At 46.5% G+C, this 17,637-nt stretch overlaps 1 protein-coding gene across 1 annotated transcript; it reads left to right on the top strand.

Annotated features, from left to right (window-relative positions):
- Positions 1 to 3,094: 3,094 nt before the first annotated feature.
- On the top strand, positions 3,095 to 17,224 carry LOC115086305 (zinc finger protein 260-like). The gene is made up of 3 exons (XM_029592738.1): positions 3,095 to 3,130; positions 14,270 to 16,396; positions 17,139 to 17,224. Exons 1-3 carry the CDS (start codon positions 3,097 to 3,099, stop codon positions 17,222 to 17,224), a joined length of 2,247 nt encoding a protein of 748 aa, XP_029448598.1. The 5' UTR covers positions 3,095 to 3,096.
- The last annotated feature ends 413 nt before the right edge of the window (positions 17,225 to 17,637 follow it).

The following is a 17,637-nucleotide window of genomic DNA, read 5'->3' on the forward strand; positions in this document are numbered from 1 at the left end:
TTGGAATTTTTCAGCACAGACTGCTTAAAGGCTTGGCCCTTAACTCCTTGAAGGTTCAAATGGCAGCACTCACCTGTTATAGGAGGCGAGTTCTTGGTGGGTTTGTGTCTCGGTTCGTGAAGGAAGTTAAGCATCTTCATCCTTCCTTTTCGCTACCAATGTCCTTACGGTAACTTAATCTGATTGTGGATTCCTTTCGAGTCCTACCTTTTCAAGTGCAACATAGTTTCTTCTTGAAGGTTCGTAACCCTAGAAAAACAGTCTTCAAGGTAATCTGCTCAGCACCTCGAGTTTCCGAGCTGCAGGCTGTTTCTTGCCATGAGCCATTCCTGCCTGTGACTCTGGGGGTGGTACAGCTTCAGACTCTGCCTTCTTTTGGCCCAAAGTGGTTTCAGAATTTTATTTGACTCTATTTACTTCCCTGGCCACACTGGAAAGGAATACAGCGGAGAGTGAATATTGTCTCTTGCGTGCTCTGGCTGTCAAGTGGCATCTGATGCAATACGTTGAGGTTATTAATCCTCTCAGTAAGTCTGGTCAACTGTGCTCCATGGCGGAGGCATACTGGGTGAGCCAGTGGCGCGGGCAACTATAGTCTATTATTGGATTATGGAAGTCATCAGCGGTCGTCCTTACTCACTCTTCCAGGCATTCCGCTTGATCGTTTGGGCTCAGGAAGATGCCGGCCTTAGCATGTGCGATTGTTGCTGGGTCCCTAGACAGCTTTGGTACATCCCACTGGTGTGGATTGTTCTGCCTGAATGAACAGGATGTTGCGTACGTGCCTATTCTCGCCCTCGCTCCACCCTCTCTACCTTTGTGGCAGTTCCCTTCTGGTCTGATGGACAGATGCTGCCGTGGCTTCTCCTCGCCGCTTCTCCCTGGAATCCCTGGGCTAGCCTGACGCTGCGGATCCACCATGTTCCGGATGACGTAAGGGCGCGCGTTCTCCAGAGTTTGTACCGGCAAGGGCGCGAACCTCTGGGGCGTCTCCCCATAGTGACATCATCCGCTTCCAACTTAAAAGGTCTTTGTTTGCAACTACGAATCGAGTTAGCAAGGGGAATTCTTTCTCTGCTGCTCTGCCTCCACAAACTTACCAAGGGGTTCCTGCTCCTCGGGGGCCCCGCTCTCTCTTCTTGATTTCAGATTGCTAAGACGGGATCCAGTACTCGCTCATCGAGGGCCTACATCCCTGAATGCTCAGAAGACTCCTTACTGCCTGGAAGCGATCGCAGACGTGAACACAGTTCTATTACAGATAGGAACCGGTACTCGCTCCACGAGGGCCTATGTTCCTAATCTCTGAAGACTTTCTTCTGTCTAAGACGTTATCGCAGGTACGGAGATCTTGAGTTATTATTGCAGATAGGAACCGGTACTCACTCCACGAGGGCCCATGTTCCTAAATCCCTCCAAAGACTCTCTTCTATTCCAGAAGCCATCTCATACACAGATATACTGTGAGTTCTTATTCCAGACTGCATACAGGAACCAGTACTCGCCCACGGCTCCTGTTCCTGAATATACTGAAGACTTTCTGTTACATAGAAGCCATTACAGATATCTACAATTATGAGTGTATCATCTACTACTGTTATGTATCCAGCATACCCTGTCTACTCATTACCTATAGTCTCTCTCTTCAGCTCAGCAACGCAGAGATCGCATTTCTAGTATCGGAGGGACTTCAGCCCTGCCGGGCACATCAGCTCACTACTGCCACCTCTGGTGGTTCTACTTCCTGTCTAATAAAGAACTATCTGTGTCTGTCTCCATACTCCAGCCTAGCCGGTGGTCCCTCTCAGGATATCCTCCTGGGGGCGCTGCCATTGGCCCAAGGATTCACCAGTTTCCATTAAGTGTTTATTCCTTACACTGCTAGAGCGGTACCATAACAGACTGCCACTCTGTAAGAGCCAACCCACAACAGATTGTTAACTCTGCCTCCCTGGTGGTCAGATCTATAACAGATTGCTAACTCCTCCCTTCTTGAGGAGTAGATCTCTAACAGATTGCTGACTCCTCCTTCTACAGGAGCAAAGCGTAACACAGGATGGAGAAATTCATACTTATGTGATAAAATAAAATAAAAAAATTTCCTTTCCTCTAAGGAAGGCAGGCTGATCCACAATCCACCCTCAGCTGCCATCTTGCTTTCAGTTTGTCTTCTAGGTACGGACGACGCTGACTATTATATCTGTTACTCATTTCAGGTTTGGTAAGTGTCATGACCAGCTCCTTAGCTTAGTAAATCTTAGCTCTTGTGACTGAGCTCAGAGTTCTCAATTGGTTGGAAGTATGAGCAGTTTGTCCACAGTTTGGCTTTTCCAGAGAATACTTGTAGGCTGATGGGACAGGGCTATATGTCCTTGACATCGGCTTTTACTTTGTCTCCACCTGCTGGTAGAGGTGCATAACCCATTTGTGTGGATTGACCTGCCTGAGTGCAGAAGAAAGGAAATTATCAGGTAAGTATTAATTTCTCCTTTACGTTTCCCTGCAGAGAAGGAAACCAAACAGCTCTTTGAGATTTGGGGCACAATCCCTATGTGCCCATTGTTTGCAACACCCTTGAATACAGAATTAGTACATCACAATGGGAGATATGTCACTGCCCAGGACACCAAACTCGTCCTGCCCTGTTAGGATTTAGCACAGTGAGTCCTCCTGATGGAATAGAACCAGATGTTCCTGATGTTCTGGATAATGCTCTTATAGCTTCCTTTTTATTATAATGTGATTTATCCACGCAATGACATTTCATATTCTCTGTCTCTGGTATTAGAGAATGTTTTCCAGTTTGATTTGAAAACCCTGGGGTCTATGGAGGAAACTGATTCTAGGGGCAACACAGAGGGAACAAATCTGGCATTTCCTGGGGAAGAGGGATCCTGGTGTCCTCTGTTCCATGATAAAACGTTAGGAGAATAAGTCCAGCTGAGATCTAATGCATCCTGAGCCCCTCCACGTGTCTCTGAGTGTTTCTGGTTTGTGTTTCAGGTGCGGGTGACGTTTGAGGACATCGCTGTCTATTTCTCCCAGGAGGAGTGGGGGTATTTAGATGAGGGGCAGAAGGCGCTTTACAGGGAGGTGATGAAGGAGAATTATGAGACCCTCATCTCCCTAGGTAAAAATTGTATTATCTGCATGTTTAGCGGACTCGAGGGCTGATTTACTGAAGGTCGTTTGTGACTTTTCTCCTGACTCCAGCTCCAGCATTGCTCTGGGTCTGAGCTGGCACCTGAGATTGGTTGTTTGGATCTTTTCTTTTTTTTTTTTTTTTCAATTTAATCTTTATTAATTTTTAAATAACATATCAAGATAAATTTCTTGACAATAAATCATATGTTTACATCATAACATTCAATATTAATTTAAGAAAATTCTTAAGTTGTATGTAAGCATTACAAGTCCACAATATAGATCCAAGAGGCCATCACATTATTATCTTCATATAATAACCTTAATCTTTTATAACATCGGCAGGGGCTAAAAATCAAAAATAAGGTAAGACTAACCCAGACATTTTCAAGGCTTAAGAAGCTAAATCACTGGTGCACACATACGTTGACTTCCAATATTATCACACAAAAACTGTGTTAATTGAGATGGCATAAAGAAAAGAAAAGACTTATCCTTAAACTTAATTAAACATTTACATGGAAATCTTAACGTGAAGGTTGCTCCCATCTGTAATACCTGAGGCCTCAGCAGTAAAAAATTGCTTCCTCCTTTTCTGCGTTGACTTAGGAACGTCGGGAAACATCCTTATTTGTAATCCCATAAATTTTTCTAAACGATGTTTAAAATATAACTTTAATATCCATTCTTTATCCATTTCCATTGCAAAATGTATTATCAATGTGGCTGGCTCAGCTAGGGCCTGGTCTGATGTTTCCAGAAAGTCCGTTAGATTTAAATCTGCAGCTCCATTTTCTTTCCTTCCTGGTCCCTTTACAGGGTCGGAAGTCTCTTTCTTATGTCCCCTCTCACAGGTACATAAAAAGCTCGTGTAATTGGTGGAATTTGGTCTGAAGAAACTTTCAAAATTTCTTGTATATATTTCTTAAACATATCTCTCGGTGTTGTATAAGAAATTTTTGGAAAATGTATTATCCGCAGATTTTTATTTTTTAACAAATTTTCCATACTCTCTTTTTTTGTCCAACAAGACCAAATTATCTTTAATTATATATTCCTGTTTAGTTTTCACAGATTCCAGTAATACTTTTTTCTCATTTTCGAAACTATTTATCACTTTTATTGTATTTTCTAAAGATTTTATTCAATTTTCATGATCTTCAATCTTATTTCTAAATGGCTCAGTCTGTTTTATCATCAGATTCCCCAAATCGACCATAGTTTCCCACAAAGATTCTAACGTTATCTGTCCCGGTTTTTGTGGATTATAAGGAAGCATTTTTAAACTTAACTGCTGCGGCGAAGATGTGCTCCCAGGTTGATTGAGCTCTATTCCGCCTCTGTCAGGGCTGCCGAGGATCAGCTTCAGGCCCTCCGGACTGCTCTAGCCCTCCGGGCCGTTCTTCCCCGCTGATTTCTCCCGTTGGTGGACTCCCTGACCGGCTCTCGCCGCTAGCACTTTCGGCTTGCAGCGCTTCCGGGTTCCCATCCGGGTCTCTCAGCGTCGCTGGATTCCTGGGCCCTTGCCTTTGCATCGGGGACAGAGTTGTTTCAGAGTCCGGTGGGGAACTCAACTCCTCTCCTTCAGTTCCCTGCCCTTGCGACTCAACTCCCGATGCTATTGCTCCTCTATGAACGTGGGCGTCCATCGGGCCAGTTCTGGGGGTCCCGAGAGTAACTTCAGGGATAGTCCTTTCCCGAGCTCGAATGGGGCATTTTAGGAAAACGTTTATTCAAGAAACAAACCAGAGGTAAGAGCTCCACGCTCACGATGTTAATGCTCCAACGCCATCTTGGAGGAGATCTTTTCACTTAAGACCGGCCCCTGCGAGGCAGTCTAGGAATTTATCTCAGATGTCTTACATGAGGCACTTGCTGGGGAGCATCCACAAAGTTTCTTGAGGGACTTTACTGAGCCCCTCCATGTTACTCGCACTAAAAGATGAATACGCGGCCGCACGTGAGCAACATGAATTTCAAAAGCTGCTAATTACTTGCTCGTGTTAAAAAAAAGTGGCGGGCCAGCAGTTAATTGTGTAAATTCGGTGGCTGCTGCTCGTGGCGCACTGTTAGCTGCGTATATTTCCTGCTGCTCCTGATGAGGTGTAAGTCTGCAGAAATCACTTTTTAGGATTAACACGATAGGGTGAGGGGTCTTGCTCAATTGGGGGGAGTGCAGGATGAAGAACTAGAAGGGTGTGGATGACCCTGAGATAGACTGGGCATACTGGTGGGCTAATGGGTAAAACTGGGAATGGCTTTAACCTGAGCAGGGTTTAAAATCCTCTTCCCTGTACATACTAGGATTAGTCCAGACCGCTGGGTTGTGTCTCCCTTCCAGCAGGTGGAGTCAGAGAAAAAAACTGAAAGGCACCCCCTCTTAACTTGGTGTGCCACCTGCGATCCTTCAGTATTTTCTCTGACTCCAGCAGGGGAGGTCAAGCATTCCCTGCAGTCCTGATCCTAGCATATTTTCTTTTTTTTTTTTTTAAATTTTTTATTTATGCATTTCAATTTTCACAAAAAATTCAATTTTACATGAATATAGATCAGAAGGAAAAAAAATATTACATTACTCCATTCCATAAGAAATCCTGTCTATTATTCATGTTATTATTTAATAGAGGTAAAACCTCATAAAGTGATTTCTAATTGAGCAATATTAGAGGATAAATCTGGGAGAATCTCTTCTACCCAATAAACAACTGAAAATGAGTATTCACACAGGCTACTCTTTAACTAGCCACTGACTCCCCTACCATAACCTCTTGGGGGTGTGAATCTAGAAAAACCCTTAGCTGTGAAACTTCGAAAAATACATATTTCTGTTGATGAAATAGTACTTCACATTTACAAGGGAATTTTAGTAACATTTTTCCACCTTTCATTTCTAATGCTGTTCTTAAAGCTAGAAACTTTTTCCTCCTATCTTGGGATTGCTTAGAAAGATCAGGATACATCCAAATTCTAGCACCATGAAAAGAAGCCATTCTATTTCTCACATATGCCTTAAATACAAGATCTCTATCTATAGCAAATGAAAAGGATAGGTGTAAGACTGATCTATTAATAATCACAGTATCTACATTAGATTCAATCACATCTGTTAAATTCAAAGAGTCTTGCCTTTCCCCACTTGCCTGAGTGGTCGCACTTCTTGGGTTAAAATAATATATTTTTGATAGAGTGGGGAGAGTAGACTGAGGGATCTTAAGATCTCTAGTAAATATTCTTTAAACATTTCATATGGAGAAATTACTTCATGTTTTGGAAAATTTATTAACCTCAAATTTTTAAGGCCTCTATCTTTTTATCGTAAATTATTTCTGCCCTGGCAAACTTCTGTTGCCATGTCTCTAATTTATCCAGGCGCTTCTCCATTTGCTGTGTCTTAACTTCGGTATTGGACATTGATGTTTCAATTTTTTCAAATCGTTGGTTTGAGTCAGTAGTTATTCTGGTAAGATTAATTATCGCAGTCTCTAATGCTTTTATAGCATCCCAGATTACCGTATTTTTCGCTCCATAAGACGCACCTGACCATAAGACGCACCTAGGATTCAGAGGGGGAAAATAAAAAAAAAAAAAAAAAAATTTTTGTGCTAAACCGGCTCTGCGTCTGGGCGTCTTATGGAGCAAATTAGGGGAGTGCATAGCTTTTTTTTTTTCTCCCCATTTTGTTTTCGGGTCTGGGGAGGGCCATTTCGGTCCACTCCCCAGATCAGAAAACTTTTCTTTCTCTGGGAACCCCATCCCAACCCTTTAAATTAACAACCCCCCCAAGACCTGCCGACTTAATTTACCACAACCCCCCACCCTCCTGACCCCCCCCCCCAAGACCTGCCGACTTAATTTACCGCAACTTCCCACCCTCCTGACCCCCCCCAAGACCTGCCAAACGTCCGCGGGGGTCCAGGAGCGGTCCGGGAATGATCCCCTGGGTGTGGGGCCGTCGGCTGCCAGTAATCAAAATGGCGCCGACGGCCCTTTGCCCTCACTATGTCACTGGGACCGACCGCTGCTATTGGTTGGTCTCAGTGACATAGTGAGGGCAAAGGGCCGTCGGCGCCATTTTGATTACTGGCAGCCGACGGCCCCACACCCAGGGGATCGTTCCCGGACCGCTCCTGGACCCCCGCGGACGTTTGGCAGGTCTTGGGGGAGTCAGGCGGGGGGGTTGTTAGATTTTTGTGTTTTTTTTTTTATATTCGCTCCATAAGACGCACATACATTTTCCCCCCACTTTTGGGGGGAAAAAAGTGCGTCTTATGGAGCAAAAAATACGGTATATCCATAGTGATTACTGTAGGCTTATCCAATTGTAATGAAATCCCAGGGCTTCTTGATTCTAATTCCCCCGTTATGGATGGGGATCCTTCTCCATTCCCTTGCGAAACATCCTGTATATTCATTATATGAGAAGAACTCTGAAAAGGTGGAGAAGGAGTAGCAGGGGCACCGGGACTCAGAGTTGTCTCGGTCAAGGAAGATGGCAATTGCTCAATGCCACTTCCAGCGACCAACTTCACCAGTTCTGTACCTGGTGTAGGAGCAAAAAAGGCAGGTATCCGAGGTTGAGAGGTCAAAGAAACAGGGGAAGATGTAGAAATCTCCCTGACTTTGGCCTTTCATTTGGTGTGAGGCATTTAGAAGCAAATATTTCCTCAGTTTGCCTTTTTGTCCAAAATACTCAATAATACCAATATACTTTATGAGTGAAGGCATTGGGAGAGAAAGTAAAGTTGCTGGTACTCACTTTTAACGATCCTAAGGTGTCTTAAATTTTCAAAGTAATTCTTCAAACTAATTAATCCAAACAAAGCAAAGCCGCGCGCCCCTTTGGTGATGCGCTGGCGGCGTCGAAGCACTGCAGCGCGTCCACTTTTATTAATCCAGGAAGTCCCGCCTCCGTGACTTCGACGAACCCGGAACCGGCTCCAAAGGATGGCGAAAATTGCAAACAGCTCCGGAATCACCCATAGCAGAGGAAATCAAAAACAGGTATTTGAGCCCCGCCGCAGGCTTCCTCTCACCTCCACCTCCAGCATATTTTCTTAATAGTTTTCAGAGTTGTTTTACTCTACCTTGTTTGTTCTGGCAGCTTGGATACAACAAGTTTGTTTTAATAAAAAAAACCAAACAAACTTAGTTTTGTTTTCAGTCAGTGCAGTCTATTTTATCCTCCCGAGGCGTCTGCAGCCTTGGTAGAGGTGCGGCTGGGGCTGGACGTCCCAATAACCGCCATCCCCGGAGGCACGCTCTAATCTGGTGAGTGGGGTGATTAACCGGTGGGCCGGTCCCTCCCCCCTGCGGCCCCAGACATGACATTTCTCGGGGGGCCGTGTTCCATTCCCAGAGCTCCGGAAGGCCGAATTTCGGCAGTGCACATTGTTTTTGTTGCTTACTGGGGCTTCTTTTCACAGCCGGGCTATTTTTTGAATCCCCGGGATGCCACAAGGACTCTCTTGTTCCGCGTGTGGGGACTCTGGCTGCGGCTGTCCTGCGATGGGGTGTGCACATGCTGCCTCCGGGGGGGGGAAGGCCCATCCGAGGCGGATTCGGATACGATTTTGGCGCGAACTGCCTCGCGGTGATCCCGATCGCTGTCGGCCCTGTCCCCGGCTGCCGCGGGAACAGTGGACGTTTTGTCGGCCCCGCGCTCTTCTGTAGGGGGAGGGGAGTCTCCACTTTCTCTTCCCAGCTTAAGCCCGGTTCGGCCGCATGGTCCGAGACCCGCCTCTCCTCCGAACTCGGCCCCCTCCCCTATGGAGCCCTTAAAGGAACAGATGGCACTTTCTCAGAAATTTATTTTATTAATGCATAAACCTTTTTTAGAAGCTGAGGCACAGATTCAGGATACTGAGCCTCCGCCAGCAAAGGTCGCCAAACATGCCGCGGCACCAAATGTCCCTTCAGCCCCTGTAGGGGTTACGTATCCTGGTTCCGTGGATCCTTCCCTGGATCCGCTCCTCCTGGATTCAAACAGGGATGTCGATGAGTCCACCCTGGTAGAGGGAGACGATCCCCGTGTTTTCCAATTGTTGAGGCGGGAGGAGCGTGTGTTCGCGCGGCTGCAGTAGCCTAATGCAGAGGGCGACCCTGGGATGAGTGCAACAAATGCTCACCTCTCAGGAGTTGTCTCCGGAGGAGGCTGACCAGGCGAATAGGATGGAATCCACGGTGGCTTACACTGCAGATGCTTTATATGATTTTTTCCTGGCTTCTTCGCGCAATATGGCTACGGCAGTCTTTGCCAGGAGGCTTCTTTGGCTTCATAACTTGTTGGCGGACGTTACTTCTAAAACCCAGTTGGGCAACCTTCCCTTTAAAGGGAAATTGTTGTTTGGAGGTGACTTGGAAGCCCTCATAAAGTCTCTGGGTGAGAACAAGGTGTATAAGTTGCCGGAGGATAAGCCCTGGTCTTCCAGATCCTTTGGTTCGACACGGTCCCAATGGCCTGTTGCCAGGCTAGGGCTCCCGCCATTCCTGCCTGGCAACAGACTCTGAGATCTCAGTCTTGGTCGTCTTCCTTTCGCGGCCGCTGGCCCTTCCGTGACGGGGGTTCCCAAGGAGCCGCGGGGGGCAAGCCGGCCCAATGAAGGCGTGGAGACCCTTTCCCCAGTTCCAGTGTTGGGCGGCCGCCTCTCACTCTTTTTCGAGGAGTGGGTCAAGATTACGTCAGACCAGTGGGTCCTCAGTATAATCGAAAATGGTTGCGAGTTGAAGTTTGCCTGCCCGTTAAGGGATCTGTTCTGGTATTGCCCCTCAAGCCAAGCGGGAGGTGGTAAGGCAAACCCTAGGGGCCATACTGCTGGTTCCTCCGGAGGAGCATGGGTCCGGCAGGTACTCCCATCTATTTTGTGGTCCCACAGAAGGAGGGAACATTTTGCCCGATTTTGGACCTGAAACAGGTCAACTGAGTTCTTTGGGTTCCTCGGTTCCGCATGGAGACTCCACTCGGTCATTGCGGCCATCCACTAAGAATATTTGGCCTCTTTGGACTTAACAGAGGCGTATCTTCACACAGGAATCCGCAAGTGTCATCAGAGATTCCTCCGGTTCATGGTGTTGGGGGAACATTATCAGTTCCAAGCGCTCCCGTTTGGGTTGGCGTCGGCTCTGTGAGTATTCACCAAGGTGATGGTGGTGGTAGCAGCAGCCCTCAGGTGGGAGGGGATCTTAGTCCACCCCTACCTGGACGACTGGCTCAAACGGGCGAAATCGGAACAATTCTGTCGGATGGCGGTCCGAACAGTTTTGATTTGACTCCAATCTCTTGGTTGGGTGGTCAACTTTGCCAAGAGCCAGTTGGTCCCTTCTCAGGTTCTGAACTTCTTAGGCGCTTGGTTCTATACATCGGTAGGCAAGGTCTTCCTCACTCAGGGGAGGATGCTCAAGTTATGGGTGCAAATATGTCTGCTCTTGTCATTACCTCTTCCCCTAGTGTGGGATTATTTGCAAGTACTTGGTTCCATGGTATCTACTCTGGAGTTGGTTCCCTGGGCATTTGCGCATATGAGACCTTTGCAGAGGGCGTTGCTTTCTCATTGGGACCCGAAGTCGGAGGAGCTCCAGCTGCAGTTGCCCCTCTTGGAACCCGCCAGGTCCAGTCTCGGTTGGTGGTTGATTCTGACCCACTTGCAACAGGGAATGGTCCTGGAGGAACCACAGTGGGTGATCGTGATGACAGATGCCAGCCTCTTCGGCTGGGGAGCGGTCTGCCAGTCAAGTGCCGCTCAGGGCCGATGGACGAGTTATCAGGCGACATGGTCCATCAATCGGTGGAATCCAGGGCGGTGCGCCTTGCATTACGCGTCTTTCTCCCTCTGGTCCGACAGCGGTCGGTACAGATATTGTCGGACAATGCGACGACCGTAGCCTACATCAACCATCAGGGAGGAACCAAGAGTCGGCTAGTGGCCTTGGAGGCCGACCGCCTCATGGCATGGGCAGAGCTCCATCTGGTCCGGCTGGCGGCCTCCCACATAGCGGGGATAGACAATTTCAGGAGAATTTTCTCAGTCGTCAGTATCTGGATCCCGGCGAGTGGGAGCTGTCCGCAGCCTTCCAGATCCTCACTCGTCGCTGGGGTGTTCCTCACCTAGACTTGATGACGACTGAGAAGAATGCAAAGGCGGCCCATTTTTTCAGTCATCAGATCACGGGTCGGAAGGGGTGGATGCCTTCATCCTTCCATGGCCTCGCGATTTTCTGTTGTACGTGTTTCACCCCTGGCCACTAGTGGGCAAGGCCTTGCGTCGGATAGAGGCTCACGTAGGGTCAGTCATTCTCGTGGCTCCGGAGTGGCCCCGACGGCTGTGGTTTGCAGATCTGATCAACTTGGCAATCGACAGTCCGATTCGTCTCAACCATCTCCCAAATCTTCTTCGGCAAGGTCCAGTATTTTTTGATCAAGCGGATCGCTTTTGTCTAGCGGCCTAGCTTATGAGGAGACAGTTGAGAGAGAGGGGATATTACGATTCGGTTATCTCTACCCTCCTACAAGCGAGGAAGTCTTCTACGTCGCTTGCCTATGTTCGGGTCTGGCGGGTGTTCGACTCCTGGTTCTGCGGGTTGCATGTGTCCCCGCGTCGGGCCTCGGTGGCTCAGATTCTGACCTTTTTGCAAGATGGCCTAAAGAAAGGATTGGCTTGCAGTTCTCTCCAGGTGCAGGTCACGGTCCTAGGGTGTCTGCGGGGCAATGTTGACAGGTTTTTCCTGGCAGCTCAGCCGGACGTGTCCTGTTTTTTGAAGGGGGCTAAACACTTGAATCCTCCAGTCAGAAAGGTTTGCCCTTCGTGGAGTTTAAATTTGGTTCTCCGTGGCTTATGTGGTCTTCCATTTGAGCCTCTCAAGCGGGCCACGTTGAAGGACCTGACTCTCAAGACTGTTTTCCTGGTGGCGATCACCTCCGCAAGGCGGGTCTCGAAGCTTCAAGCTTTGTCGTGTCAAGAGCCCTATCTCTGTAATTCGGATTCCGGGGTTTCTCTATGGAATGTGCCCTCTTTTCTACCGAAGGTAGTGTCAGGTTTTCATTTGAATCAGATGGAAGAGTTGCCTGCCTTTCCAAATTTGGATCCTCGTTCTCCTATGGATAGAGATCTGCATAAATTGGATGTCCAGCGGGTTCTTCACTATCTGGAGGTGACCAACGCTTTTCGGTTGATCATTTGTTTCTTATGGAGTGGTCCTAAGAAGGGTCAAAAGGCGTCCAATGCTACTGTTGCTAGGTGGTTGAAGGACCCCATTATCTCCACTTACATCTGTATGGGCCAAGCCATTCCGGACGGTTTGAAGGCGCATTCCACCAGATCTCAGGCGGCTTCTTAGGCGGAGGGTCAATTTATCTCGCTGCAGGAGATCTGTAGAGCAGCCACTTGGAAATCGTTGCATACCTTTGCTAAGCATTACCGGATGGACGTTCGCGCTCTGGATGTTGACTGCTTTGGCAGCAGCGTTCTGTGTGCGAGACTCTTCAGGTCCCACCCCATTTAGGGCAGCTTGGTACATCCCAGCGGTCTGGACTGATCCCGGTACGTACAGGGAAAGAAAAATTGTTTCTTACCTGCTAATTTTCGTTCCTGTAGTACCAAGGATCAGTTCAGACGCCCGCCCTTGGAGCTTGGAGAGTCCGTTACGTATTGTGATTTTCAATCTGCAGAATTCTTTACTGTGTTAGTCATTCGCATGGCGTATAGAAGTGTCCTTTCTTGTACATATGTTCTGTGATTCACCGGTTTTTGGCGGTTCTACGTTTTTTTTTGACTGCGCAAATTTGATGAAGCCATTGGTTATTACATTTGGGGTTTTTATCCTCTAATGTTTTCTTTTTCCGCTATGGTATTGATAATACTGAAGGATCGCAGGGGGTGCCTTTCAGTTTTTTTCTCTGACTCCACCTGCTGGAAGTGAAACACAACCCAATGGTCTGGACTGATCCTTGGTACTACAGGAACGAAAATTAGCAGGTACAAACCAATTTTCCTTTCCCTGTATGCGTTAAACCCAATATCTTTACAGGCTTTACATTTGCTCGAGTACACATGCTGGGCGTATTTTACATCATACACACGTACTTGTGCACATGATTTAAAACTCCAGCGTATCTTTGCTCACTCGCCTCTAGTGCACCTACGGTCACGTGCATTCTTGTTTTACAATTAGCGGAATATGAACAGCAGGATACAAGAGGTCTGACCTTGCTTCATGACTGTCTGACATACTTAGCCATTCACTGATATAATAGGGAGGTTTCAGCTTGTCTGCATACTTCTAGCTGTCTCATGGCCATTTTTCCCTTCTCCCCTACCTACGGATCCATTCTCCTTCCTCTTCCTTACGCTAACCCTACCCAATCTCATTCCCCACTTCTGTCCATTGGGAACATCAAATGCCTGTCAGCCTCTCATATTCTCCACTTCCTCGGCCATTCTGTCTTCTTCCTTGTCCATTGCTTTACAAAGTTTTCTTCCTCTCATTAAGCCATCACCTCTCACCCTAAGTGAATCTCATTGTCTTTACTGTCATCACACCTGCCCTTTTCTTGATGTCAATCTCAGTCCTTCCCCTCCAAGCTTATCCTACCCCCACTCTCCTCCCTCTTCTCCCCCTCAGGTTTTATCTATGGAGTATCCGCTCTGTTTGCAGCAAGCTCGCCTATGTTCCTGACCTCTTATCTCTCATTCTCTCGCTCTTGTGTGTTTATCCCACTGTTATTTTTTATCTTCTGTTACAGTTTTCATCTCCAACACTTCCTTGAGGTAATTCCAGGCTTCCACCACACTTTCTGTGAACAAAAAATATCTCTTGATATTATTCCTAGTCTCCTCCCTTGGAACATTTGCTCTATAAATTATTTTCCATTCAAAAGAAGTTTAATTCTTGAGCATTATTACCTTTCAGGTATGTAAGTGTCTCCTCTAGGTTATATGTATATAATGGGGTCTGCACGTATATATATGTGCAGACCCCATTGTTAAATGTTTTTCATGGTCACCGATGGTTGGTCAGAAATGTCCACTTCTATCACTGTGTGACATTGCAAGAGCAGTGATTTATAGGATCAGAAACCCAGATCCATTTGCATGGTCACTAATGCATAATTAATGTCTTCTTCTATCAACAGCAAGTGATGAGGTCACACAGCACATAGAGGAGGAAAATCGAGAAGAACTTCCTATGGAAGGACTGTTCCCAAGAGAATCAGGAAATGTCTTTGAGAATGTTTCGCAGGGGTCTGAAAGGAGAAACACAAGGAATAGTCAGCAGGAATCAGAGAAGAAGCAGATAGAGCCTGCAGGAGACTCAAGGGATGGAGTCACTGCATGCGAGATGGAGGTCAAAGTCATCCCTGAGCAGCAAAGACACGTGAGCACAGAGAGCCCCTTCCAGAGCAATAACAGTGATCAAAAGACTTCTGAACTTCACCAGAGGGAGGCGAAAGGGAAGAAGAAAAATCTAAAAGTGCACCTACCCCTCCATAAACTAGAGCCACCCTTCCCCTGCAATGATTGGAGGAAAAATTTAATTAGTAAGTATAAGATAAAATTACATCACAGAATCCACACTGGAGCGGGACCCTTCTTTTGCACTAAAGGTGGAAAGTGTTTTGTTAGGAACAAAAGCCTCACACAATACCAGCAAGTCCGCGCTGGAAACAAACCATTTACCTGCACGCAGTGTGGGAAAAGCTTCCACCGTAAGGATATGCTAATGTTGCACCAGTGTATGCACATAGGAGAGAGACCTTTCTCCTGTACTGAATGTGGAAAATGTTTCAATAGCAAAACACGCCTCTCCCAACACCAGAAAATCCACGAAGGTGAAAGACCATATATGGGTACTGAATGTAATAAAAGCTTCTCTGTGAAGAGTGCCCTCACAAAGCACATGAGAATTCACACAGGGAAGCGACCATTCTCATGTAGTGCATGTAATAAAAGCTTCCCTGTGAAGAGTGTTCTTACAAAGCACATGAGAGTCCACACAGGGGAGCGACCATTCTCATGTAGTGAATGTAATAAAAGCTTCCCACAGAAGGCTACCCTCACAAGACACATGAGAATCCACACAGGGGAGCGACCATTCTCATGTAGTGAATGTAATAAAAGCTTCCCTGTGAAGAGTGTTCTTACAAAGCACATGAGAGTCCACACAGGGGAGCGACCATTCTCATGTAGTGAATGTAATAAAAGCTTCACACAGATGGATGCCCTCACAAAGCACATGAGAATCCACACAGGGGAGCGACCATTCTCATGTAGTGAATGTAATAAAAGCTTCACACTGAAGGGTGCCCTCACAAGACACATGAGAATCCACACAGGGGAGCGACCATTCTCATGTAGTGCATGTAATAAAAGCTTCCCTGTGAAGAGTGCTCTTACAAGTCACATGAGAGTCCACACAGGGGAGCGACCATTCTCATGTAGTGAATGTAATAAAAGCTTCCCTTTGAAGGATGCCCTCACAAATCACATCAGAATCCACACAGGGGAGCGACCATTCTCATGTAGTGAATGTAATAAAAGCTTCCCTTTGAAGGATGCCCTCACAAATCACATCAGAATCCACACAGGGGAGCAACCACTCTCATGTAGTGAATGTAATAAAAGCTTCACACAGAATAGTTCCCTCATAAAACACATGAGAATCCACACAGGGGAGGGACCATTCTCATGTAGTGAATGTAATAAAAGCTTCCCTGTGCAGAGTATCCTCACCGGACACATGAGAATCCACACAGGGGCGCAACCATTCTCATGTAGTGAATGTAATAAAAGCTTCCTTATGAAGCCTGGCCTCATAAAACACTTGAGAATCCACACAGGGGAGCGACCATTCTCATGTAGTGAATGTAATAAAAGCTTCTCACAGAAGGATGCTCTCACAAGGCACATAAGAATCCACACAGGTGAACGACCATTCTCATGTAGTGAATGTAATAAAAACTTTACACAGAAGGGTAACCTCACAGAACACATGAGAATCCACACAGGGGAGCAACCACTCTCATGTAGTGAATGTAATAAAAGCTTCTCACGGAATGGTACTCTCACAAAACACATGACAATCCACACAGGGGAGCAACCATTCTCATGTAGTGAATGTAATAAAAGCTTCTCACGGAAGGATACTCTCACAAGACACATGAGAATCCACACAGGTGAGCGACCATTCTCATGTACTGAATGTAATAAAAGATTCATTGAGAAGGATGCTCTCACAAGTCACATGAGAATCCACACAGGGAAGTGACCATTCTCATGTAGTGAATGTAATAACATTTAAGACTAATTGGAGAAAATTCTTTTTCACTCAATGCACAATAAAGCTCTGGAATTTGTTGCCAGAGGATGTGGTTAGTGCAGTTTGTGTAGCTGAGTTCAAAAAAGGTTACTAGCAACGGTAACATGGAATAGACTTAGTTTTTGGGTACCTGCCAGTTCTTATGGCCTGGATTGGCCACTGTTGAAAACAGGATGCTGGTCTTGATGGACCCTTGGTCTGACCCAGTATGGCAATTTCTTATGTGCTAAAGCAATAGATAAAAGGACGGACCCAAGCAAGCAGGCGAAGACCGATGGACTGAGGAGCTGCCAGCCTGCACTGTACTGTTTACCTAAGAGATATGTCAGACCATATTATTATTATTCCTATTATCTAATGTATATTCTGATTGATTACCTTCTTTGATTATTGCAATCAGCCCTTTAGTGTTATTTGTACTAATCCACTTTGTCTAGTTATTCCTATTAGCTAATAATAAATCCCTACCTGGCACTCAGGTGTTCTAATGCAATGTGTGTGTGAGAGAGAGAGAGGAGTATTAAGATAAGCCTTGTCAGTTACTCATGCAAGCCCTGTCAGTCACTAATAAGTTGAGTGATCCTAGTCTCAGTCTGAATCTGGGAAAACCCCTCCCTCTCATTCCCACCCCCACGGCCTCTCTGCTTCCCCTGTGGATTAAGCAGCTCTCTGCTTTCACCTTCCAGCACACAGTGGAGCTGACAGTGAGGACTTTTACTGCTGGGCTGCCAGAGATGCAGAATTTAGAGCAGCTGGGAGCTGCTACCAGTGAGGAGGGGAAAACTGAGCAATGGACTCACCAGTTCTCCCTACATTTCCAGTCAGCAGGGGAGGTGAGGAGGGGGCCTCAGGAAGGTTTCAGAGAGCTGTGCTAGCTGAGGTCCCAACCCCTGTCCTTCCCACTCCCATCTATAAACTGGAAGTGTCACGGGCACATGAATTTTAGTGTCTAGTCATTTCTTACCAGACACTGTAGAGGTCCATATAAAGCTGGATTGTCTATTAAATCTAGTGGGAGCACTGAGAGGAGAGGATCACCTTGCTTGTGGCTGGAAAGAATCAGTAAGTACTGCTTGGGGACATTTTTTAAACTTAAAAGTATTGGGGGAACTAAACTATTCGGGTATATTATTTAGTGTGCTTGTGTGTTTTATTTTAAATAGGTAGTTAGAAAGTCATGCAATA

This window comes from Rhinatrema bivittatum, chromosome 2 (genome assembly GCF_901001135.1).
Source record: "Rhinatrema bivittatum chromosome 2, aRhiBiv1.1, whole genome shotgun sequence".
In the NCBI taxonomy this organism is placed as follows: domain Eukaryota; kingdom Metazoa; phylum Chordata; class Amphibia; order Gymnophiona; family Rhinatrematidae; genus Rhinatrema; species Rhinatrema bivittatum.